Source organism: Artemia sp. Qi Xiang Cuo, chromosome 3 (genome assembly GCF_049724085.1).
Source record: "Artemia sp. Qi Xiang Cuo chromosome 3, ASM4972408v1, whole genome shotgun sequence".
Classification (NCBI taxonomy): Eukaryota; Metazoa; Arthropoda; class Branchiopoda; order Anostraca; family Artemiidae; genus Artemia; species Artemia sp. Qi Xiang Cuo.
This window is the reverse complement of record NC_142796.1, coordinates 61,872,542-61,897,523: the sequence shown is the minus strand read 5'-3', so window position 1 is coordinate 61,897,523 and position 24,982 is coordinate 61,872,542. Positions and strand designations below refer to the sequence as shown.

The 24,982-nt window shown below is 34.0% G+C and overlaps 1 protein-coding gene across 2 annotated transcripts in view; it reads left to right on the top strand.

Moving 5' to 3' along the window:
• The window catches only part of LOC148954377 (uncharacterized), a 72,320-nt gene that overhangs the window by 24,662 nt on the left and 22,676 nt on the right, over positions 1–24,982 (top strand). Inside the window, exons 1-3 of one of the 2 annotated variants that reach the window (XM_089086345.1) lie at positions 7,695–7,948; positions 14,528–14,854; positions 18,950–19,016. In XM_089086345.1, the coding sequence (XP_088942471.1) occupies positions 7,734–7,948; positions 14,528–14,854; positions 18,950–19,016 (609 nt within the window). In that variant the 5' untranslated portion in view covers positions 7,695–7,733. Of the gene's footprint in view, positions 1–7,694; positions 7,949–14,527; positions 14,855–18,949; positions 19,017–24,982 lie in introns of those variants that run through there. The other variant, XM_089086344.1, reaches the window with a different exon arrangement.

The following is a 24,982-nucleotide window of genomic DNA, read 5'->3' as shown; positions in this document are numbered from 1 at the left end:
CAAATAGTTCATCTCGTTCGTAACTTAGTGACTTGGTTTATGTCAGCATAAAGAGTATGGGTAACTTATAAAAAAATGGAAACTGGCGGTAATGTTGGAAAAGATTACCAACGCCATCTGACATTTGACCTTTCTAGGCATTTTTTTCAAACTGCATTTGTCTTTTTTTTCAGGAATTAAGATCAGAAACTTGTCACTACACTAAATTTGCTCGTTGTACTGATTTATCTAACTTTGCGTTATAATTGCACAAAAAGATACCAAACGTTAGATGGTGTTTGTGATATTTTTTGGCGTCACTAGCCCCAATTTCGATTTTTATAACTTCCCTGTACTCTTTTATTCGGCATCCAAGAGTATTTTTTTTATGATGGGCCGATGAGGAAGAAAATTTCAGACACAATATGAAATTAGAAAAGATGAAAGTTTGCAAAAGTAGTCTTCCTCTCTGAATGATGAATTTGACAAAAGGTACAAAAACATTGTATTTATAGCCTATACTTGGGAGAGGTAAGTTTAAACTTTACCCCCCCCTAATGTGGAAATATCCACAGACATCCATGGTTCCATGATTACGTATCTAATTTTCCAGAAGAATATAGAGTCGAAAACAAAGAAGAAGAGGCGAAGGAGTTGAACCCAATGAACATCAAAGAACAGAAAAGAAACCCAGTTTGTGACTGTTCACATCTAAAAATGTTATGGAAGAATCAAGAGCTTTTAGTGAGTAGAAATTTGACAAAACTGCTCGCAATTGCACCAATAAGACCAGCATTTGGCAGGCAATGTGGTTCAACTCTTGACAAATTTAGAGTGTGCCAAAACAGTTATTGTATTAGAAAAATGAATGGAGGAATCGCATCAAGTCTGCGAAAACAAGTGGATCGCACAAATTACCGCCAGTTACATAGGTAATTTGTGCGATCCACTTGTTTTCGCAGACTTGATGCGATTTCTCCATTCATTTTTCTAATACAATAACTGTTTTGGTACACTCTCAATTTGTCAAGAGTTGAACTACATTACCGTATTGCCTGCCAAATGCTGGTGTTATTTTGGTATATTTTTGCCTCCAACGCTTAGCTCCTGCAGTTGTTGTGCTGCAGTCCTGCAGCTGCAGAAATTAATCTGAGTAGGGTTCTAAACCCTATGCTTTCTAAAATCCAGAATATAATGTGTACTTTACGGAAAAAAATTCAAATGAATTTACTGAAAAAAAATGTGCATTGTCAGTTTAATATACATATGCTGATATTTATTCCTTAAAATCTTAATTCATTTTTGATTTCTTAAAGTTTTAAAAGTGAAATCATTTAAAAGAATTTTTTCCTCAGGTGTAAGGTTCTTTTAGCAAAATATTGAGATTTTTTTTCGAACGATTCCCGAGAAGTTGCTTCTTTTTTGTGCATTAGCTTTCTGAATTATTTTTTTTTATCCTCTGTCCTAGGGATTAAGTGTCCTAGTTCTGAAAGGTTTTTTTTTTCAAAAGTTCGAAACTATTTTTCCAAGAATCTACGTCATGACTTGCACGACAAATCGCCTTCGATTTGGTCTTGGACCCACTTCGGTCTTGAAACTAGAAGAAAGGGATATTCTGCATTAAATGACACAATGCTTTCAATCTCACTTGAATTAATGACAGTTCAATTTTGAATTACCACCATATTAAATAAAAAAACAAGTTTTTTTAACTGAAAGCAAGGAGCGACATTAAAACTTAAAACGAACAAAAATTATTCCGTATATGAAAGGGACCGTCCCCTTCTCAACGCCTCGCTCTTTACGCTAAAGTTTTTTTATTGTTTTAAAAAATAAAGTTGTGAGACAGAGTCAAACTTTAGCGCAAAGAGCGAGGCGTTGAGGAGGGGACAGCCCTTTTCAAATACAGAATAATTTCTGTTCGTTTTATTGTTTTAATGTTGCTCCTTACTTTCAGTTAAAAAAACTTGTTTTCTTATTTAATTTGTGAACGTTTTTGAATTAATGCAGGTTTTGATTTTGGCTCACCGTCCATGAATTATTAAGACGAAATTTGCACATTAATTTTACTTTATTTTGGTTAAATGGCTTTCTCGAAAGTTGTTTAATTTCATTTACGAACGTTTTTATTAGTAATAAATATACGTAACTTACGAATTAACTTACGTAACGAACTTCTATTTTCGTATATTTTTATTACTTACATTAGGAGGTTCGCCCCCTAGTCAATACCTCTCTTTTTACGCTAAAGTTCAAATTTTGTTCTAATTCTTTAAGAATGACACCTTAATCACAAAGGCCGTTAATTAGAATTAATTAAAAAAACTTTTTCCACAAAATAAGTTTTTCAAAGAAAAGTAAAGAACTCCATTAAACAAAAAATGAGCAAAAATAAAATCAAATAATCTACGAAGCGTGGAACTACCACAAATCAGCATCGATAAATAAATGAAACCCAAAACGAACAGAAATTAAAATAAATAAACGAGTCAAACTCAAAACGAGCAGAAATTAACATAAGTTGTGCTCAAAACACCTATGCCTTCCCAAGGCCAGAACATAATTTTCACTTTACTGAAAAAAATATAAATTTTTTTGCTTTTATGACTTTAATAAATCAAATAATATTAAAATTTTGATTACTAAATATCAGTATATGTATATTAAACTGACAATGCACATTCATTTGTATTTTTTTACTGAATCAAGGGGGACGAGCTCCTCCTTGATTCAGAAGCCTAAAACCTACTGCGTCATTGGCGCCTTACTGAAAATTATATGAGTCTTGAACAGTCTTGGAAAGTATAAGCAAAATCAAATTGAATATTAGATATATAATGATATTAATTGTTGAAAGATCCATCAGTTCAAGATTTTTTTTTTCACTGTAATTTTTATTTTCATTTTCAAAGAATAAATTTGTAATATAAGAGTAATTCGTTTTCAGTGAAGCGCCAATGACGCAGAAGGCTTTAGGTTTTTAGTTAAAAAAGGGGGCAGTATCCAAATTTTGTTTGTAGTGAAACTATATTTGTCTTGACCAATCTTGGAAAGAACTAATAAATTAAACTGAATATTTGATGTATAATGATATTGATTGCTGAAAGCTCATCAGTTCAAAATTTTACTGTAATTTTAATTTTTATTTTCAATATTAAGTACAAAAGAAAACATTTGTAATATAATTTGTCTTCAGTAAAGCGCCACTGACGCAGTAGGTTTTAGACTTCTGCAGTGGGGCGATACCCAAACTCTTGTTTGTAGTTATTTTTATTCAATTCAAACTTGATTTGTACATTCAATTTAAGTTTCACTTGTTTTAAGATTTATTTATTCATTTACATTAATATATATTGTATGTTTGTTCGCATTGATTGTTTATTTAATTTCTGTTCGTTTTAAGTTTCATTTAGACTTTAATAGTAAACTATTTTTTTTGTTTTAAGCTTGATTTTCATATTCAATCTAAGCATTACTCTATTTATATAAATAGGATCTATTTATTAATTTATATTATTACTTGTTGTATGTTTTTTGCTATGATTGTTTATTTAATTTTTGTTCGTTTTGGGTTTCATTTATTCTTTAATAGTAGTTTCTGGTCGTTTTGAGTTTGAATTTTAAAAGTATTCTCCTGAGCTTAAGTTTAAAATGGCCTTTACTTTGAAGACTTATTTTTCGGAATGTTTTTTTTAATAAATTTTTGTTCGTTTTTGATTGCAAAAATTTTCAAGTTTTTATTGCATGGGGGGGGGGTGCTTACTGTCCGATTATTTTTGAATTTAAAAAACGGATCTAGAACTTTCAATTTAAATCGAACCTTATATATTAACAATAGACAGCTTGCATAACTTGTGGAAAGCGATTGGCAACAATGAATGGATTGAAAAATAGCTCCAATAAGGGTGTTTTGACCATTTCACTTGCTGACACAAAGGGATCACGACTGTTTGGAATAGACCTTAATAGGATTTTGTGTGCCAAAGCAATTTTGCATCTATCACAGAGTATGTATTTTAACCTTATAATTGGATAACTATAATAGATTTACTATGTGTTCTTCCCATACAAAACTTTACCTTATTAAAGTCTTTAGGGTGGGGGCGGCGCAGTTGGCAGAAGGAAGGAAACTTTAGCGTAGACAGTAGGAGAGGGGAGGGTGAGGTTGGATACTCATCCACTACGGGGCGGAACTTCACTTATCTCCTCCGTTCCCGATTTAAGAGATTAGACAGACTCATTGGGTTGTAGAATGTTGGACCGTTTGAGTTGTGGAAGACGTTAAAATACTTTATATTTTCAGTTATTGCAGGATTGATTTCATAGATTGTGGAATGGTGAGCCTACAGACCCATCATTCGGGTGAGCCTCAACTCATAATATGCAATTTTGATTAATTGCTCCGTGTTATGTTATGTGCATATATTATTCTATATATGTTATTTTGAGTTATACTTTTATCGCATTGCGTTCATTTTTAAGGCTTGAGATAAAAACTGAAACCTTAGTGGAGACAGTGGTGGAGAGAAGTCTCCCCCCTCACATGCATAATTGAGCAGCCACAGAGAAAGTAATACAAATGAAATTAACCCGTCTTTTGAAAATGTCTTTTTACAAAAGACACGAACAAAATAGTCTAAAGGAATCTGAAGTGCTATCTCTGACATTTCCGTTAATTCTTTATTCCCGTTACTGTCAGATGTAAAATTTAGAATATTATCTAATGGGTTTAGTCGTCCCCTCCCTGAATAATTCACATTTGGAAAACCAACCCCTGGGAAATTCCTCCCCCCTCAAAGAACATTTTCTTTTCCTGCTTATAATTCCCCCGCGTTAAATTCCACCCAGCAGAAATATCCCCGCGGTGGAATTTGCTCCCCCAAGCATATTCCCCTCAGATAATTTCGGATATTCATAAAAATGGAAGCTGAAATTTCTACTCAACTTTTTAAGTCAGAAGCAATGCTATAGCGTTACCTAAGTAAAGAGCCATAAGGGTTCAATGAATTAATACTTACTTATTTTTCCAGGGGCATTTTATGTGGAAGAGGTGGTCGCATAAACTTTGGAACGGGGCTCATTGAATTACAAATTAAATTGTATAGTGCCCTTACACCAGGGGCGGATCCAGGATTTTTTAGGAGGGGGGGGGTGCAAAATAGGTTGATCTGATAAACTTGCGTTAGGAGCAAATTTAATTAACGCAATCTTGCGTTAATTAAGTAAATTACATTACTTTAGACTACTTTAGGGGGGGGCAACCCCCTGGCCCCTCCCCTGGATCTGCCATTGCCTTACATTCTCTGTTTCTTTCCTTGTTAGGGAGGAGAGCAGATGTCTAATAGGTGTGTGTTAATACCAAAACATTCTAACTGCTCATTGGGCCTTCAGGTATAAACAGAATATAGTTCAAAGGGAGGGGTGGGGAAAAAGGGCGTGGGGGTGGTATTTGCCCTTCGATCCATTTTGACACTTAAGAGGTGGACTAGAACTTCCCAGTTCCAATCAAATGAGCTCTCTCCGAAGTTTATACGAGAATCTCTTCCGGGACCCGGACTCTGGGGGGTTTTGTCGACGCCAGAGTTTTTTTAATTAGCCTTTCAACTATTTTCAACAACATTGGCGTCTTATATATTTTGGGTGTGGAGGAGGGAGGGCTATTTGTTCTCCAATCTCTTTTGACTCTTAAAAAGTGAACAAGAACTGTCAATTTCCAGTCAAATGAGCCCTCTCTAAAGTTAATACCAGTATCCCTTCCATAAAAAATAATATGAAGGATTTGGAGAATCCTTACATTACAACCCTTGCCCTGAGGGCTGTGGGGGAATTATCATCCTCAAGGACCTAATTTCCAGACCTTAAAACTACGTTTAATAAAATGGCTCATATATTCAAAGGGCATTATCCCTTTGAATATCCAATCGAATGAGCCTTTTTTGAAGTTTCTACGATACCGCCTTCTATAAAAACTTTATATGCCCCCAGTGTATAACTTAAAACCCTTGCCTTGAGGGTTGTGGGGAAGTGTCCTCCTCAAAAACATGTTTTCTATCTGGAAATCAACTATGTCGAACAAAATGCCTACCTCACAATTTTTGGTGCCTGTGTTTGGAAAAATAATGAGTATGGGGGGGGGGGCTATTTCCCCAAAAATAACTTTCGAAGATGTAAAACGATACCAGCTCGTTGAATTTCAAATTTAATGTGCCTTTTTGAAGTTTCTATGACAACCCCTCCTATAAAAACCTTGTATGCCCCCAGGGCATAACTTAAAACCATTGCCCTGAGGGTTGTGGGGGAGTATATATATATATATATATATATATATATATATATATATATATATATATATATATATATATATATATATATATATATATATATATATATATATGTATATATATATGATATATATATATATATATATATATATATATATATATATATATATATATATATATATATATATATATATATATATATATATATATATATATATATATATATATATATATATATATATATATATATATATATATATATATATATATATATTATATACAAGGTTTGCATAGAAAGCATTGTCGTAGAAACTTCGAAAACGTTTCATTCGATTGGAAATTCAAAGGGCCAGTGCTCTTTTCTATAGTTGAAAGTGATTGGACGGCAACTAACTCCTCTCTTACGCCCACCATTTCCCCAAACGTATCCAATCAAAATTTTGAGAGAGCCATCTATTTATGACTATTTCAAGAGGTTTAAAAAACCTCTTTTCCATACCATCCAAGAGGTAAAGGTCTTGGTACTTTTTTTTATAGAGGTTTCGGTAGTTTCTTTTTTTCGTTAAGATTAGTCAAATATTACTTGTTAATTGTAGAAGCAAGTCAGAAAGTAGTAGCCAACTTACCAATTGTCTACTGCAGCCACTAATCCACTCCTGAATTCTTATCAATTATATTTACTCAAGTTCAATATATATATATATATATATATATATATATATATATATATATATATATATATATATATATATATATATATATATATATATATATATATTTATATATACTGGTTAAGAAAGCGGTAAACACGCCTCATATTGTATAGGGAAGATGCTTATGAAACTAGTCGAGACTAATGGAACTAGTGAAGGAACTAATGTCGAGCATTCGTCCCCTCATGTTGTTTTGGGGCTTTATACTCACCTTATTCTTGGGCCTCCATTATATTAAAAAAAAAACTAAAAGGCTAAAACAAAGCTAAAAATAAAACGATTTGGAAAAAAACTTAAAAAATGATAATGAAAAACTGAAATATATTCCGCACTAAACATGCTTTTTTAAAGTCTATTACGCATGTTACTTTTCCGGATCCTATTAGTCTTCCTAAAAATTTTAGTATGGAATTAAGCTCTTTTGTCATAACACTACAGTATTTCTGATTGGAAGTTGTTTCTTCAGGGTAATTTGAAATCTTTCGTAATCCTTAGCCCGCGATCGAAGCCCTACAAGACATCTTCAGAGATTCATAGGACTGTGCGGTACCTATTGATTTATCGGTTTTTTCGCTACGCGTGCTCCGTTAGATCTATCCCCTTGAATCGATTCAAAGACCCCCTTTAGTTTCCTATAGCTTGTGATTGTGTACACACGGTTTCCACTATTGACAACGACTATAACAATGTAGGTAGACATAATCACTTTGTAAAACCCGAAAATTTTGTGCCTTTCAAAGTCTTCCAAAATTATTAAATAATGTCTTCCACAAGTGTGAATTTGTTTTGTGAAAATTTGTTAAAATCTGTTTTTATTGAACATCAAGAAAGTCAATTAAGGATTTTGGCTAGATTTGAGCAAATTTTTGAAATGATGAAATGTGGTGATTTTCAAATTTCAAAAAGACGTCGAAAACGACGGAAGAGACTCAAACAGAGGAGGAATCGTGCACTCAAAAGCGTTGAAAATAATAGGTAGGCTACTTGAACTTTCCTGAAATTGTTTTTGTGCACGATTTCTTCTTCTCCTTTCTTACAAATGGCTCTGGTAAATCAAAAGATTTCGAGTCACCAAGTATAAGCATAACAATGTAATAAATAAGCTTGGAAAATGTGTTATGTGGCGACCAAGGCCGACTTTAGGGGAAGTGTTAGGGAGTTCGACCCCCCCCCCCCAATGTTTGTTCAACTCATAAGAATGTAATAAAAATGCACGAATGCACATTTTTGATGTTAAAAATTGTCCCCCCTCCCCTTGAAGAAATACCACCCTGATCAAAAATCCTGTACATTGCCGTCGTGGCGACGTGGCGACTAATAGGGACTAGTATTTTGTGCTGTAAAGTTTTGTTTCTGTTCGAACAAGGCAAAAAATTGGCATCTGAACTGTTCATTTTCCAAGCATTTTTACAAGCGGAAACGGAAACGGAGTTCATACTTCATAATAGCCTATGCAGAATAACTTTAGCTAACACATTTCGCTTGCAGCCTCGCTATACTTTACCCTCAACCCCCCTTAATGTGCAAATACATAGCCAAAATTATATATTTCCCTTCTATTCTCCCAATGCGTCCTTCCTGCTTCAACCCGTGTAGATTGTTAATTATGCGTAATTTTCAAACCGTGTAAATTGTAAACCGGTAAATTGAATCAGCTGTGACGGAACAAGAACCGGAAAAACAAGTGACGGGTGGCAGGATACAATGAAGTGCATATTTTGGGCTGTATGTTTGCACATTGGGGGTGTTGGGGGTGATGTATTGCGGGGCTGCATGCAAAATGTGTTAGCTACATTATTCTGCATATTATGAAGTGTGAATTTTCTTCTTAACATGTGTCCTTCTCTAAAGGTCCTTCTCTAGGCTTATACAAAAAAAAAATGTTTCGAACATATTTTTGAGAAATCCATGATATGATCAAAAATGAGGTGAGTCAGTCTTCCAGAACGTTCAGTTCAAGAGGACTAGGTGTAGTTTTCATTTAGACGATATACTTACATAGCGCTTTTTGACTTGTCATAGCTGTCCTGTAGTCGCTTGACCAGAAATAGAAAAACAGACTGTCCCAGGCACACGAGTTGGGATAGATAATTTTGGAGACCACACTGCCTTTCCATGACGATAAAATAAAAGTTCACAAAAATATAGAAAATTCACAAAAAATACCAGATATTTCGGTCACACATACAGTGACCGTCATCAGTAGTAAAACTGTTTTAGTTTTTTAAAACTAAAACAGTTTTAACTGTAGTTAAAACTGTAGTAGTAAAACTATACACTGTCTATTAAAAAGAATTTTATCCCTATTTTGAACTTTTATTTTATGGACGAGTTGGGATGGGGTGGCACTTAGGCCACATCCTCCTAAATCTTAAAGACTTGCATAAATTGCAACATTTGGCATTTATCTTGCTGATTTTTTGCTCTTTTCCGATTGTACTCCCCCAAGAAGAAAGTTCTATGTACAGGGAGGGGGTAAATGTTTTTGAAAAGCGATAAAAAAGCAGGCAAATTACGTGGGCACTATAGGATAATGTAAAAAAGCAGGGAATCCTTGAGATTTTGGAGGAGATGACATTTCCTAAAGCCCCTTAGCCGTAAATGGTGTCGCATTATTGTATGATCTTTAGGAAAGTTGCATTTTGGGTAAAAGAATATCGAGCTTTGTGGTGCCTTCACAATACGCTATAGAAGCTTTCACACAAGCATTACTTAATACTTAACGTTATGCAATGCAATCTTACAGCGCAAATTTTGTCCGTAGTGCAGGCAGTGTCAAGTAAACTAGAGATCTACACATAATTTTACTTTGCGTAAGTTTAATGTCTCGTTATGGAAAGCATTTTGTTGGTATATAGTACCACCAAAATGGCATTTTAGAGGAGCAGTTGCTAAATTACGAACATTGAATGAACTTTCTTTCAAAAGGCTTTCACGCTTGATCTGAACTTGAATCCCCATCTTCACTCAACTTGTTTTCTATATAATTTTCTTAGTATAATTGCGGTGATTTTCGACGATACCTAAAGTTGTTGTTTTTTTTTTTTTTTTTTTTTCTTTTTTTTTTTTTTTTTTTTTTTTTTGGTTGTTTTTTTTTACGTCAGTGGATTGTGAAAGGACCTGTTTAAGGGCGAAAACTACTCAGCATAGGAAGTTAGGTATACATTGTGAAAGCTGCTATAATTTGGAAACTACCCTTAAATAAAATTCGCCGTAGTTCCCCAGTTTTGTAAAGTGACTTTCGGGATACCGATACCTTTCGATTTACGTGAGCCTTTGATCTTGATTTATTTAAATCTTTGGTTAACTTTCTGTATAAGTCCGGTAATAATTATCCAATGGTTCGTCATAATGAACTGCAAGTAAGGTGCGACTCGGCTCAATAGCAATCGAAAATCTAAAAAACGGAATTTTGATATCAATAGATACACGAAAAGATTGACTTTTTATGGCGATTCCAAATATATATGATTAATTAATTTTGGTGTTACCCATCAAAATTTAAGAGCCTAGGAAAATTTGTCTAATTTTCGAAAGGGGAAACACCGTCGGAAAGTCAAGGAATCTTAATGAAAATCGTACACCAGATTAAGCGTATTAGAGAACGCTACTGTACAGGTTTCAAGCTCCTGTTTGCAAAAATGTGGAATTTTATATTTTTCCTAGAAGATATTTTTATTTTTTTTTCTCCCCAGAGATGGTCGTATCGAAGCAAGGATCCTAGAATATCAGGAGATGGTTCCTCCAAACGGAAATTAAAATTTCTAGTGCCCTTTTTACTTTAGACCTTAGTTCCTCCAGGGCCAAGTGTGGCCCACAGGGCATCAACAAAGCCTCGCCAGAAGTCCGGGAGCCGAGCAGCAGCCGTGACACCCTCCCACCGTGGTTGTAACGACGGCTCAGCAGTCCGCAGGCCTCGGTCGTACTGTCGTGGGGGTGGGGGGTGTTTCGGCTACCCTCTTTTTCGCCCACCCTCGGTTGCCACTCCTAGACAGCATTCGGAAGATGGTCTCCTGACATTCGGAGGATATGACTAAGATATGTCCATCTTCTCTGCTTCAGGAGATCAATGACTGGCGGTTGACCTGTTCGTCTGCGGACCACTACGTTCGTGACCCTTTCCTGGCACGAAATGTATGTATGTATGTATTTCCAAAAAAAGTCGTCGGGCCATAGGAAAAAACAAAAACAGAACATAAACATAATAAAAACCAACAGAAAAACACAAATAAATTAAGAAAAAAAAACCACAAACAAATTAAAAATAAAAAACGTACTTATATATGAATCTTCTCGAAAATGTTTATAAATAGACACATCTTTCACGATGTATCAGCCCTTCATCAACATACTTAGCCAAATTCCCTAATGTCATTTTAACTCGTGATCCTATAAGCCCTTCCACCCAACTTTTATCTGTCAACACTAACGAAAAAATATTCATTTCTCAGATCCGCCAATTCCTTGTAATTCCCCAAATGTTAAGGACTCTTCCGACGGAGACATTTTGAAATGCTAGCATACGTTTTTACAGCTGAACATTCAGCTTCCAGCATTCAATTGCATAAAGAAGAATGGACATGACGTTGCTATTCAACAGACGGAGCCTTAGGCACAAAGAGTATTTTTTGCTTCGCCATACTGGTTTCAGTTTGTTGAATGCCGATGTTGTTTGTCCAATTCTCCTTTTTATGTCGTTGTATATTCCGCCATCATATTCGATCCAACTTCCAATATATTTGAACTTCTAGGCTTCTTCGATCGTTTTCCCGTTGCATTTAAGGATCAAAGGTGAGTTGGGTGTGGCCATGCTCTTCAATTTACTAACGTTTAATATTAGTCCCACTTTCTCAGCCTTATCCGCTATGGTGTCAAGTAGTAGCTGCAAACGTTGCTTCGCCTCTTCTAGAAGTACTATGTCGTCTGCGAAGTCTAAGTCTGTGAGCTGCTGACCACTGACTTTTACACCAAAGCCTGATGCTTGCTGTAGGACATAATCCATCGCTAGGACAAATAGGAACGGGGATAACACAGATCTTTGTTTCACCCCAGAGAGAATCTTGAAGAATCGTGTCTCCCCATGTTTCGTTCTGACACAACCTTCACTCTCTTCATAGAGGGCCATTGTTATATGGGCTACTTTATCAGGTACTTCATAGAATTTCAAAATTTTCCATAAAACATCTCGATCGATGTAGTTGAACGTTTTTTCAAAATCAATGAAGAGCAGATAAAGCTTTTTATTCCATTCTCTTTACTCTTCTACCAGAAGTCTGTGGATAAAAAGTGCCCTTTTTAAGTATTAAAAAGACTGGAGCGTAGCTAGGCCCCTTTCACATCCATTTTTCGTCGAAGTCGTCCAATCCAAATTTTGAGATAGCCATTTTGTTCAGCATAGTTGAAAGGTCGAATAACTATGCATTTGGGAATAACATGGCCCCCTGCAGTTCCTGGAAAAAGGACTAATTTATTAAATTTGCGCTTTGTTTATGTATAGTATTTGTTGTTACGAAGTGCAGACATTTTCTTAGGGGAGGGTTAGGAGGGGAATTTTATGATGAGGGGTATTATCAACGGAAAGAATATTTTTTTAGGGAGAATTTTTCGTGGGAGAAATTATCCACGGGATAATTTTCAGCAGGAGCAACTCTCCGTTGGGGAGGCGGGGGGATTTTCGGGAAAAATTTTCCATGGAGGGAATATTTCCAGCTTGATTTGAAAAAAGATCGGATTTTCTTTTCAAATGAAAGTATGCTAAGGAGATCTTTTTGGGCAGAATCGTCCACAAGAAATTTTCCAGGGGGAATTTTCAGTGCGGATGGAATTATCCTGGGGGGGATATTTTACGTGGGAGGAGCTTTCCATGGCTGAATTTCCGTGAGGGGGGATTTTCCATGGAGGGAGAGTCAGAATTATTTGAAGAAAGATAAATTAAAAAGAACAAATTTTTTCAACTGACAGTAAGGAGCAACATCAACGCTTAAAGCGAACGAAAATTATTCGGTATATGAGGGGGGGGGGGTTGCCGATTCCTCAATACCTTGCTCTTTACACTGAATTTTGACATTTTACTCAAATTCATTAAGAACAAATCCTGAAACACAAGAGCAAAGCTTTTCTAATTGTACTAAAAAGCTTCAACGTGAGGAGCGAGGTATTGAGGAGGGGGCAACTCGCCTCATACACGGAATAATTTTTGTTCGTTTTTAGTGTTAATGTTGCTCCGTACTTTCAGTTGAAAAACTTGCTTATTTAAATTTATATATTTATTATTTATATACGAAAGAGTTAGTGTCTTCGGTCCCAGATTTCCGTGTCTCATGTGCACAAAGGCGTCATTGTTAACAGAGTAAGGTACATATATATGTGCAGAGGACGCATTTATATCAACATAGTATGACGTGCACTTAGGGACGAACAGTCAAAGTAGTAATATCTATTGCTTAATTTAAATGCAAGTCTCCTTTTATGTCGTTTTAACGGTTCTTCGCCCATTGCCAATAAATTAATGTGTACATTCCTGCACAGGAATCCCCTAAGTCTTTCTAAGGACCTGGCCCAGAATGTTGTTTTGGAAGAAAGGTAAAACTACTGAAAAACATATTCAGGGGCATAAAATGCTTTTATTGAAGCCAGGGACGTTCCTCTTTCCCCAAAGAAGTTGCGGGATTGTGTATTCTTGTTCAACGGGCAGGCAGGCTATACCCCCTTCTCCCTCATTGTAATTTGACAAATTGCTTGTAAGTGTGTAATTTTCGGCTATTCTGAATCTTTAAAGGAATTACTTTAAAATTGGAGGGATAATTCCTCTTCTCGTTCGTTAGAAGTTATTGTATTTACTATATAATAATAGTATTCAGTTTATTGAGCTCTTTGACACTAATTAGAAGTAATAATTTTTAAAAATTCACAATTTTAGAATTGTCTCTAAGTTTTCTGGAAAGAGCATCGCTCTCCTACACGGTTTCCACGGCTCAGTCTCTCCTCTTTTTAATGTAAAAGAAGGAGATGCGCAAACAATCATCCAAGCCGGCGACAGCGCACCGTCTCAAATATTAATAAGAATATCAAATTAGGGTGCGCTTAGATGGTTGAAACTGTTTTAACTAACTAAAAATTGACTTTTGTACTTCCGGAATACAATTAGGATAATATTCCCTTATTGTATACTAAGTGAAAATGGTATTTTTCACTTTGCAAAATACACAAAAAAGTTGGAAAATCGTGACTTCGCAATGAGGCTGATCAGATTGTGGTAATGTCTTAAAGTAAAATTAGCATCTTATCCGATAATTTCTCAATGACATAATAACATTAGTTGCTCCATATTTGCCAATAGTTTTCCTGATACGATGACATCAAGGTAAATGTACCAAAAAGCTAAGAGTAAACCAACAGTAAATTTTTACCTAATACCAGAGGTAGAACTCCCGAATTAAAAAGAGCAAAACGGTAAAAAAAAACTACTGTAATTCCGTAGCTCTCAAGCTATTTTTTTTAGTTGTTGTTTTTTACTTGTATGGCTTGTGTTTTCAAAATGTGCTTTCTTTGCAGTGTTCGCGACACACACGAAGTGGCAGCTGCCACTCAGGAGCGAAATATAAAACTGCGTCAGGCGTTCGGTGTAAGCTCAGATTTTGTCGAAGGCAGTAGCTTTGACCCAAATCGAAAAGCAAAGGCGATTTTAAAACAACAAGAAGAGAAAGCTAAAGAAATGGCGGAAAAAAACAATCGCTTTGGTTTAGTCAGGTCACCGACTCCAGAAGAGCCTGAGGCAATTCCATCGTCGCCGAAACGCAAATACAAAAAGGATAAGAAAGCTAAAAGCAGAAAACATAGGCGACATGATTCCTCTTCAGATGATATTTCTGATATTGACAGGTATTTTCCGTTATATACGGGTTTCATTTGTCTTACTGCCTTTAAGCGAAGTGTAGGCCGTCGTTGAATGGCGTTGGAAGAGGTAATAAGTACAGAATTAAATGAAGGGGAAACTTCATTGAAGGGGGCCAAGAGTAAAACTTTAAATTGCTGTGGCTAAGGAAGTTTGAAAACTGTAATAGCTTAGAATTGCGATTGTGGCAGTTCGTTTTATTTAGTCGGTGTTTTTTTTTTTTTTTTTTTTTTTTTTTTTTTTTTTTTTTAGCACTGAGAACGATTTTGCGGAGGTCCTTGTCGAAATATTTGCTTGCTTTTTGTCTTCATATTTTGCCATTGGCTATTGCCACTGCCATTGATAGAAACTCTCATCTTTTATTTTTTTTTTTTCACTATTTGAGCTTTATCTTTTTTTGACTTGGCAAAAAAAAAAAAAAAAAAAGTGAATGTCAGTACAACTAAACCTAGAAGAATCACGCTAAAGCATTGGAGAGTATTAATGAGTATTAAGTATTAATGGTGATAACGACGATGGTTACCTCAGCAACATCCATTTTTAGGAGTTTCCGTTTGCTTGTTAAAGGGCCAAGGACACCAAAAATGAAAACTTATTCTTTAAATTGCTCAAGTGGAAACTAACATATCCATATACGTCTTACAAATTGTGAAAAACCAGGAATTAAATTTTTAAGCAAAACGAGCTTCAATCTATAACTGTATTCTGGATGCAAGTTCGTTTCAAATTTTAAAAACACAGAACGTGTGTTACTAATCAGCACAAATTAATAAAAAAAACAACAAAAAAACAGTGTATAGTCTTAGAAAGTTTTGCTTTCTGGATATATATATATATATATATATATATATATATATATATATATATATATATATATATATATATATATATATATATATATATATATATATATATATATATATATATATATATATATATATATAAATTTCTTTTTCATAATGTAAGCAAACTATTCCTTGTTTATCCTGTTTTCTTAGTTTAGTCTACATTATGAGGTATATATGCACAAATATATATTTTATGGGGGGGGGGCAAATTCGTCAAAATAACGCAAGATAGAAGAACCATTTTAAAACTATCGGAAGATATGGAGCGAATTGGGTTTTATGGACCATTCCAGCTTATTGGCACCAATAATATTATATTGCTATTGTGATTCAATTCCTTTACGCCAGTCCTGATACTATTGCACTTGTGATACTTTTCCTCTACCCCAGTCCCAACACAAAATAAAATCACCCACTCAAGAGGAAGACAAATGGCTTGAAATAGAAGATGGTATCATTTTCGGAACGATGGGAAGAATGCTCCTTTTTGGATCTGTTAATTTCCTGTTTATTTTTCTAAAAAAAATTATATATTGGCAATTAGCCAGAGAACAGTCACATATCTTGAGCAGTTCCATATTTTAATCTAACTTAAATTTGAAACTATTGCTTGCCTTATTGAAGCTTTCTACTCGAAAACATAAACATGACTCAAAGAAACTAAAGATTGGTTGAACTAGTTCATTTATTCCTTTCTTACATGGACTATAAAACTATACTTCAGCTCGCACACTGTTTCATTTTTTTGGCTCAAAAACAATCGCTGACCATCTTTTTTGGTCCTAGGCAAGAATTATGTGCAGTTTTCCAAAATCTAATATCATATAAACGTGAAGTATAAACTCCATAGAGGTTAGACCGAGGAAATAAAACCCAGAGGTTGGACCCCTACTACTTTTCCGTAATGAACTGAAATCAGCAGCAGAGGGAAACAGAAAAAAAAGACAGTGTTGCTTCTGCAACACAATGGTTTGGAATAAATAAATTTAACATAAAACAAGCAGAAAATAAACTGAAGTGTCACATCAAAATTTAAACTAACAGAAATTACTCTGAATGATTTAGTGAAGTTAAAAGGAACAGACATGAAAATAAATAGTCCAGTTACACATAAAACGAATGGAACTGAACAAACATAAAAAAATGACTCTGTAGATTTCTCAATTCCCCAATGGCTAAAAGGGATATATTCGAATTCTTTTCTTTATTTTTCATAATAATGATAATGAAGTTTATAGAAAAAAAATCCACATTTTCTCAGAATAGATGTGTTTTTGTGGCTTTCAATTTAATAGCTGGAAACTAAAAGGGAATCCACATTTTTTTATGAAATTGTGATTATTTTTGAAACTATAACCTACTTGTCACTCACGGAAAATATCAACTTGTATTGATTTTCCTAATGTAATTTTTCTAGCATTTGGAGCCCAGTAATGTAAGGGCTTTAGCTACTCAGGCAACCTAACTTGAGACGTGAAAGCCTCTGTATACTTGTGTATACTTGTGAAAGCTTCTGTATACTTGCCTGAATACGACATTTTCTTCCATTATTTTAAAGGTTGGATAATTTATAAATTCAAAACAGTAGATACCAAATTATGCTAGTGTAGACAATCACTTTCCAGACAAAATTTTCTTTGGTATTTTAAGGGTAAAAAAAATAGTTGTATTAAACTATCAGATTTTGAGGAATTGATATCTCCAATTTATTAGTTCCAATCAACTTGCTCTACTGCTTGCTTTAATACAAAAGAAAGTTTGCTTGGAAAGTTATTGCCTAGTATATTTTAAGCAATTTCCATGTATATTTTTGTCATCTGAACTTTCGGTGTGTTTTTTTAGTGCGCTTGTTGTAAACGGTAAATCCAGTTTATTATACTTTTTTTTAAACAACTCCAGGAAATTGTCCCAAGGGTGAGGGCAAGTGCTACCCTGGATCTTTTTTTTAACAAGATTTAAATAGAGGTACCTGTTATTTCGCTCTTTCGATATATTTTTTTGTAAACTTCTTCTTGCTTCCCAAGTGGGCAATGCTTCCTGCCCCCTCTCCCGATGGCGCCCAGTCCCCTGTGTTTAAGTATTATTCTGTAGATGTATTTAATTTTATTGAGTTGGGGGCATTAATCAAATCAAAACTCCGCTGTGGTAATTCAAACGTTGTTATGTTCAAATTTATGCACAAGACAAAAAAAAAAATTGAACAATGACCTTCAAAGTTAAAAAAAAGCAAAATAGGCAAATTGTTTGTAGATGTGCTAAATTTCAACCAAATTCATATGAATCTTACATAATTTTTGGGTTGCTGACGAGTTTCAGATTGACTATAGTTATATGACCGTTCAAAGAAAAAAGATTACTTTGTCTATGTTTTGCTCTATGCAATATGGAATGAACTGGCAAATTTTTTTCTCACATTATCTTTTTTCATCAATACGGAAATTTGTCGGATTTTTTATCATTATTATCGCTACTGCTACTATTAATAACAATTCATTGCACAACGAAGCCGCCGGAGGCCAACACTTATACGCACGCTGCTCCTCCATACCAATATATTCAAAGCCTCCCTCTTTACATCCTCCCAAGAAGACTCTATTTCCCTTAAATCTTTCCTGTTAACATCCTCCCATCTCATTCGGAGACGACCTGCTTTTCGTTTGGACGACAAGGACGATCTTTGAAAATCTGTAATCTTTTATCTGCACCACATGTCCTAGCCTCCTCAACTTCCCCTCATTATGCATCTAGAAAGCTGTATAGAACCATATTTTTGTACAGCTCACTGTTTGAAATACAGTCAGTCAGACGGGTGTCCAAAACAATCCGTAAACTATATCTCTGGAAAACGTCTAGCAAATTCTCCTCAGTCTTTTGGAGTGCCCACCTTTTCCAACCATACTTGACCACTGTTATCATTATATCATTATACCTTCCCATGTTCTAATATGGGTTGGCAGCCTTGTCTTTCTGTTCTTCTAGGGATTGAAGACCCTCGTAGGCAAATAAGATTCTAAACTATTCCCTTGCGTCTTCATAGTCCAAAGTTTGCAGTAATTTCTTTATTGTGCATATTATCTCTGGGAAACCTAACTTACCCTGGCTTTCCTAATCTAATTTCATCTTCATTTAGTGTCTGCTAATATAAGGAAAATCTTGGTTGCCACCTATTTTTCAATAAAATGATATTCCTTCGTGTCCTTTTCACTCTTGTACTTTAACTCATCCTCATTTCAGATCCGATGATGAGAGAAGAGAGAAGAGAAAGAAGAAGAAACATGATAAAGAAAGAAGAAGATACGAGGTGGGAAGTAAACGATATTAATTTATATTGTAATTTAAAACCTTTAGGCTAGTCAAAGAACGAAAATGAAGCGCGCTTTTTTTAAAAATAAAAATTGAAATGAAGTTCCACTTGCTTAACTGCCTGATGTTTTTCCGTTTTAATAGGATAAACATATTGATTTTTTTTATCGCTACAAGTACGAGCAATATCTTTAAGCACGAATGTTAAGATCAATTTTAATTTATAGTCAATAGATGACTATAGATCAATTTTAATTTGTAGTTAACTTCGCCTTAGATGTTGTCACCTTCATTGGCGGGCTTAGTTATAACATTCCACTCATTTTCCTGACATGGTTATCGGTGGACCCAAAAAGAATGGGTAACTTTACAAGAGGGAAAACTGGTGCTAGTATTGACCAAGAAAGATTATCAATACCATCTAACATATGACGTCACTTGACATTTTTTCAAGCTGTGTAATTATTTGTTTGTCAGGAACTGAGATCCGATACTTATTGATACCCCAATTTTACCAATATTACACTAATTAAATAAATTATTCTTATTATTACACTTATAAAATACATACTTTCGCCAAAGCCTAGTTTTTTTGTCGACAATAGCGCCAGTTTCCACTCTTATAATTTAATAATAATAATGTAATGCGAAAACAGGCTTGCGCCTCTATCTACAAAAATTTAAATAATCAAATGCTTTTTCACCATAATGATTGCCAATCTTTTACCCATATTCTTTGGGTGGATTTATAATTAGCGGGTCAAAAATAGGAAGCAATAAGTCTGCTCTGTCATTGGCTGAATTACTTGCATTGTTCCTCCTCTTTTCTCATTGTTGTTAATAATAGCAAAATTTATTTAACATAAGTTGTATTTTACAACTAATAGTGACAGAGAAGTTAATTCTTCATTTTGAAAAAAAATTCAATTATTTTAAGTTGTAAGACTAAGGTTTTTCTCTTTTTGGTAAGAATTAATAATAAATGCTGTGTATCCAAAGACGATGGTGGAAAAATAGGTCGACCATTAGGAATATTGGAAACCCGTAGGAGACGAAAACTATTTGGTTTTGCAAATTTTGGAAACTTTTTAGAAAGATTGGATTCTTTTTATTCTTAGGGTAAAAAATAGCAAATTTTTGGGAAAATTTTGGTCTAGGCTTGATAGGAAATGAAAATAATAGCGTGTTGTTGATAGCGCAGGGTAACCCATCAAAAATAGAAAGTTTGAAACGAGCCTGTTTTGCATTTATCGAAATGCAGATTTTAATTAAAGGCCGAAGTCTATTTGAATCCAACCTTATATTGTGAAAAGATAGGCTTATTTTTGCAGACGTAGCTTTTATTCTTGGACCAATGCACAGCAGAAAAAAAACAGCAACGGAAACAAGAAAAAAAAATGTGTTGTAATTTTATAATTAACCTTATAGTTTTGCTGTGGCGTAACAACTGTGGCGTAAGTTTATGAAATTGTACTTTGTAGCTAAACTTGGCCCGAGTTTAGCTTTTTGGGGGGGGGGGATTTTTTCAATAAAAACACAAAAAAAAACATTTTTCAATGAAAATACCAACTTTACTATCTTATTAGTTTACCATACTTTTCAAATGACAAATATTCAAACTCATTTAAATGACATTTGCAAGTTCAAAACAAATCTTATATAGAGCATCACAGCCCGTGTGAAAAGTCTGTATTTATTATATATATTTTTTTTTTTTTTTTTTTTTTTGCTGCTTAGACCTTAATTCCCTGATCTTAAATCATTCTGCTCAGATTTTTGCTCCCTGACCTCTGTCAAATTTAAATTCTTTTTAATTTTTTAATTTTAATTTTCCTACTAATAGGACAGTGAACAGAGGACTTTAATGATATACTTTTCAAAGTCCTTAGACCACTGAACATAGTAGAATGAATGAAGATTTCTAAAAAAAGAAAACTGCCTGAGAAGTTTAATCATTTTTTTTAAACTTTTTATGTCGAAAGATATAAGATCTCGAGCTGATTCAAAAACAGAAGATAAACGATACAGCACTGAATTTTATAGTCCCAACCGGGGGTGTTGATCTCCGTTTCTCGGCCCATCAGCCAGGAAGCGCAATTTGGGGTTGGAGGCAAGCCATCCTGTGCTTTTACACATCTTCTGTTCTTCACCGGATCTCTCCAGGTACCAATGTGGAGCTGGATATCTTTGCTGTTTATTTTTGTATATTTTTAATAATAAATTAGCTAAAAAGGGAGTCTAATGTGCCTGCTAGGTTTAAGCTTGTGGAAGTTTTCATATCTCCGCTATAGTCTCATTAATCGGTAGTAAGATCATGTGATGGGAAATTCTTTTTTTTCCTTTTATAGATTATTCTACTGTATTTCTTTGTTTTTCTTTCTTTCTTTTAGTACTATTTCTTTTTTTGCCCTATATTTCTTAATGTTCATAATAATAAAGTGTTATTGTAATAGACAGAATCGTATTTAAAAAAAAAGAGGGAAAATTTACTTATTAAATATGTACTGTGCCCTCATATTTTGTTTTATTTAAAAAGAAACGATAGGTAAGAAATAGGATGAAAAGACAAATTAATGCAAACAAGAAAGATATTCAGCTTAAACACACACATAGGGCTTTTTTTGGAAAAAGGATTGAATAGAGGTAAAAAAAAAACAAAAAAAAAACTGGGGAAATATATAATCTATTTAAGAAGCCAAAATGAAAACAGAGGGAAAATTATATTAACGATTTCTGAAACCCTGCTAAAAAATTTTAGATTTTGTTGGCCCCCTCCTCATCCTGCGTAGTTGCCTCATTGCGTTATTCATAAGGTATTTTGAGTGGAATAAATAGCACCCGACTTGCTGACCTTGTGCAGTAATTTGATATGTCATTTTAAGGGCACTGGATTTGTAAAAAGATTTTTTCTTTTTTTTAAGTTGTAACACAGCTTCTGAAAAAGCCAAGAAAAAAGGGTCTTACTTGCTGTTGTGTTTGTATTTTATAACATTTTTTTCCTCTTTTCGTTGAAAACTTGGACAGTGGATGTTTAAAATGAAATTTATCGTAGTCTTTAATGTACCTCTTCCCCCCTCTAGGATATACTCCGTCCCTTGTAGAAATATCTTAATTTTCTAAAATGTTGTACAGTTGAGGAATAGCTACTGTTTTCCTTTATAGATTGTATTTCCCTTATATTTGTATACCCTTTAGATTGTTCTACTATTGTTATTATGACCGGGTGTCGGAGTATACTCCTTGTTTTAAATTTCGCTCTTTTCCCTGAAAATGATTAAATTTGTTGGTTCATCAATAACTGCAAATGAAAATCTTAACCAGTGAAGAAAGATCTGTCTTCCAAGTTCTGTCTTCAGGACTGCAGACATGGTGCAAATGGCATAAAGATACTCGTTGAAAGTAGAAATCCTACAAAAAGCATTTATGGATGGCGTGTTTCAGATGAAAGTTTAAATATCATTTAAAAATGAAATTAGCATATAGTTTCCCACATTTCTGTACTTTGTATTTTCCAACTGCATGGTCTATTACAGGTTTGCCTTATATATATATATATATATATATATATATATATATATATATATATATATATATATATATATATATATATATATATATATATATATATATATATATATAGGCCGTATCCAGGGTAGTATACCCGATATGATACTCACCCACCCATATATATATGACCGAGTCGAAATGAGTCGAAAATTAGTCAAGCGCCGTATCCCCGGAGGGGTTACCCGGTTTGTAACCCCCCCCCCCGCCCCCGAAATTTTTATACCGAGTCTATAAATATGAGTACGAAAATATACGTAACACCCCCCCCCCCACGAAAAAGTCAAAAATATAGTAACCCCCCCCCCCACGAAAAAAATACCTGGATCCGCACCTATATATATATATATATATATATATATGAACGTAAGCCCCTCGAATTAATTTTGTTTATAGTTCTGCCATTTTAAGTCCTGATCATGGGATAAAGTTGCCTTCAAAAAGCATTTTAAGTATGCATATACCAAAGGCTATATATTTGTATATGACCCTTGAGTTTTCTGAAACATTTTATATTATTATAATTTTATTTTTGTAATGTAGTATTCTTATATTATATATTATAATTATAATTTTACATCTCGAGATTTTTTTTTAAATCTTGGACTTTTCGAAAGTGGATTTTAGAATAATATTGTATTCCCGGTGACAGGCCTTGTTTATGTGCTTGCTCTTGACAGTGACATGAAATTGGCTAGGTTATGTCGAATCAGATCAATCCTTAAAAATATAATCTTTAATTTATAAAATTCAAAAATGTAGTGCAAAAAACGTGAAGCAAACCATTTGTCTTGACATAGTAACCTATCTAACTAGCAGCTATTAATTGCATCTTACATTGAGGAAGAAAAGGTTAGCAAAAGATGGTATTTTCATTTGATTGGGGGTATATATTAGCAAAATTGGCTTTGAATCTGAAGATTTAAGAGTTAAAAAGATGCTTAAAAAAAGCTTTAGAAAACAAGATGCCTCTTATTCTTTTAGTATTAGGTCATATTTGTATTTTTATTTCGAAACGGTGAGTTTCCGGACAAATTTTTCTTGAAATTTTAAAGAAAGTATTAGAAGCATGTGAATGAAACTTTCAAAATTCGGTTAAATAGTTATATATAAAATATTGTGGGAAGTTAGTCCTGAGAGTGATTGTTTACATGAACCAATGGTTTGTAATGCGTCAATGATCTGCTATTTGAAAAACAGCGTTTTTAAGTCAATAAAGGAATAGTATTTGATAGATTTAAGAGCTTTACTGAAATTATTCTAATAATCCCCTCCCCCCATGCCTTGTTTGATCTCACCAGGATTGATGTCAAATGAAACTTTCAAAATTCAGCTAAATAGTTATCTATAAAATATTGTGGGAAGTTAGTCCTGAGAGTGATTGTTTACATGAACCAATGGTTTGTAATGCGTCAATGATCTGCTCTTTGAGTAACAGCGTTTTTAAGCCAATAAAGGAATACTATTTGATAGAGTTAAGAACTTTACCGAAATTATTCTAATAATACCCCTCCCCCCATCCCTTGTTTGATCTCACCAGGATTGGTGTCCAATAATATTTAGGAGTTGTATTTGTTTTTTGTTTTTTTTTATGTTCTAGTTATAATTTTGTAAACAGTAATTTTTTCCTATACTTATGCGCCTTTGTATAGGATGTTATCACCAATATAAAGTAAGTACAGGTTTTTAATCTATGAATTGGATAAAAAGTAATGTGTCTATTTTTTATTTTATGATGTCTTGTGTCTGTGGAATATAGTTCTTTTATATTGTATGTTTTGGTATTTCCAATAGTTTTTTTTTCTATAGTTCAAAAATGCGTAGGAACTAACAAAAATTTTGGTAGTTTCTTTGCTTGGACAATTTAACTGAATTTTAAAAAATGAAGTTAATAGTTTTTTCATTGCCCAAAATGAAGTGGTAAGTAGAAGCTTCAAGAGAAGATGGTAAATTTGTCAAGCGACAACTATCAAACGATTTTGTGATGCGAGTTGCGGCTGGTATCCCACGTTGAATGCACAGTGTTCTAGGCTCTTTCAAGAGAATTGCTATAAAAAAAAGAAAAAAGAAACTCCTTATCCTATTAAAAAAGAATGGCAATAGTATATTTCTGGCATAAACAGTAAGCTTTTATCAGAGGTAACGCTATAGTGTTACATATAGTAAAGGTCATAAGGCTCCAATGTTTTATTTTATTTTTTTCCAGAGGCACTTCATATGGAAGGGAGGTCGTATAAACTTCGGAGGGGCTCATTCAATTGGAAATTACAAGTTTTAGGACCCTTTTTAAGAGTCAAAAGTGATCGGACGGCAACTAGCCCCCCATGCCTTTTTTTCCCAAATGCATCTGATAAAAAATTTGAGATAGCCATTTTGTTAAGAATAGTTCAAAGATTAGAT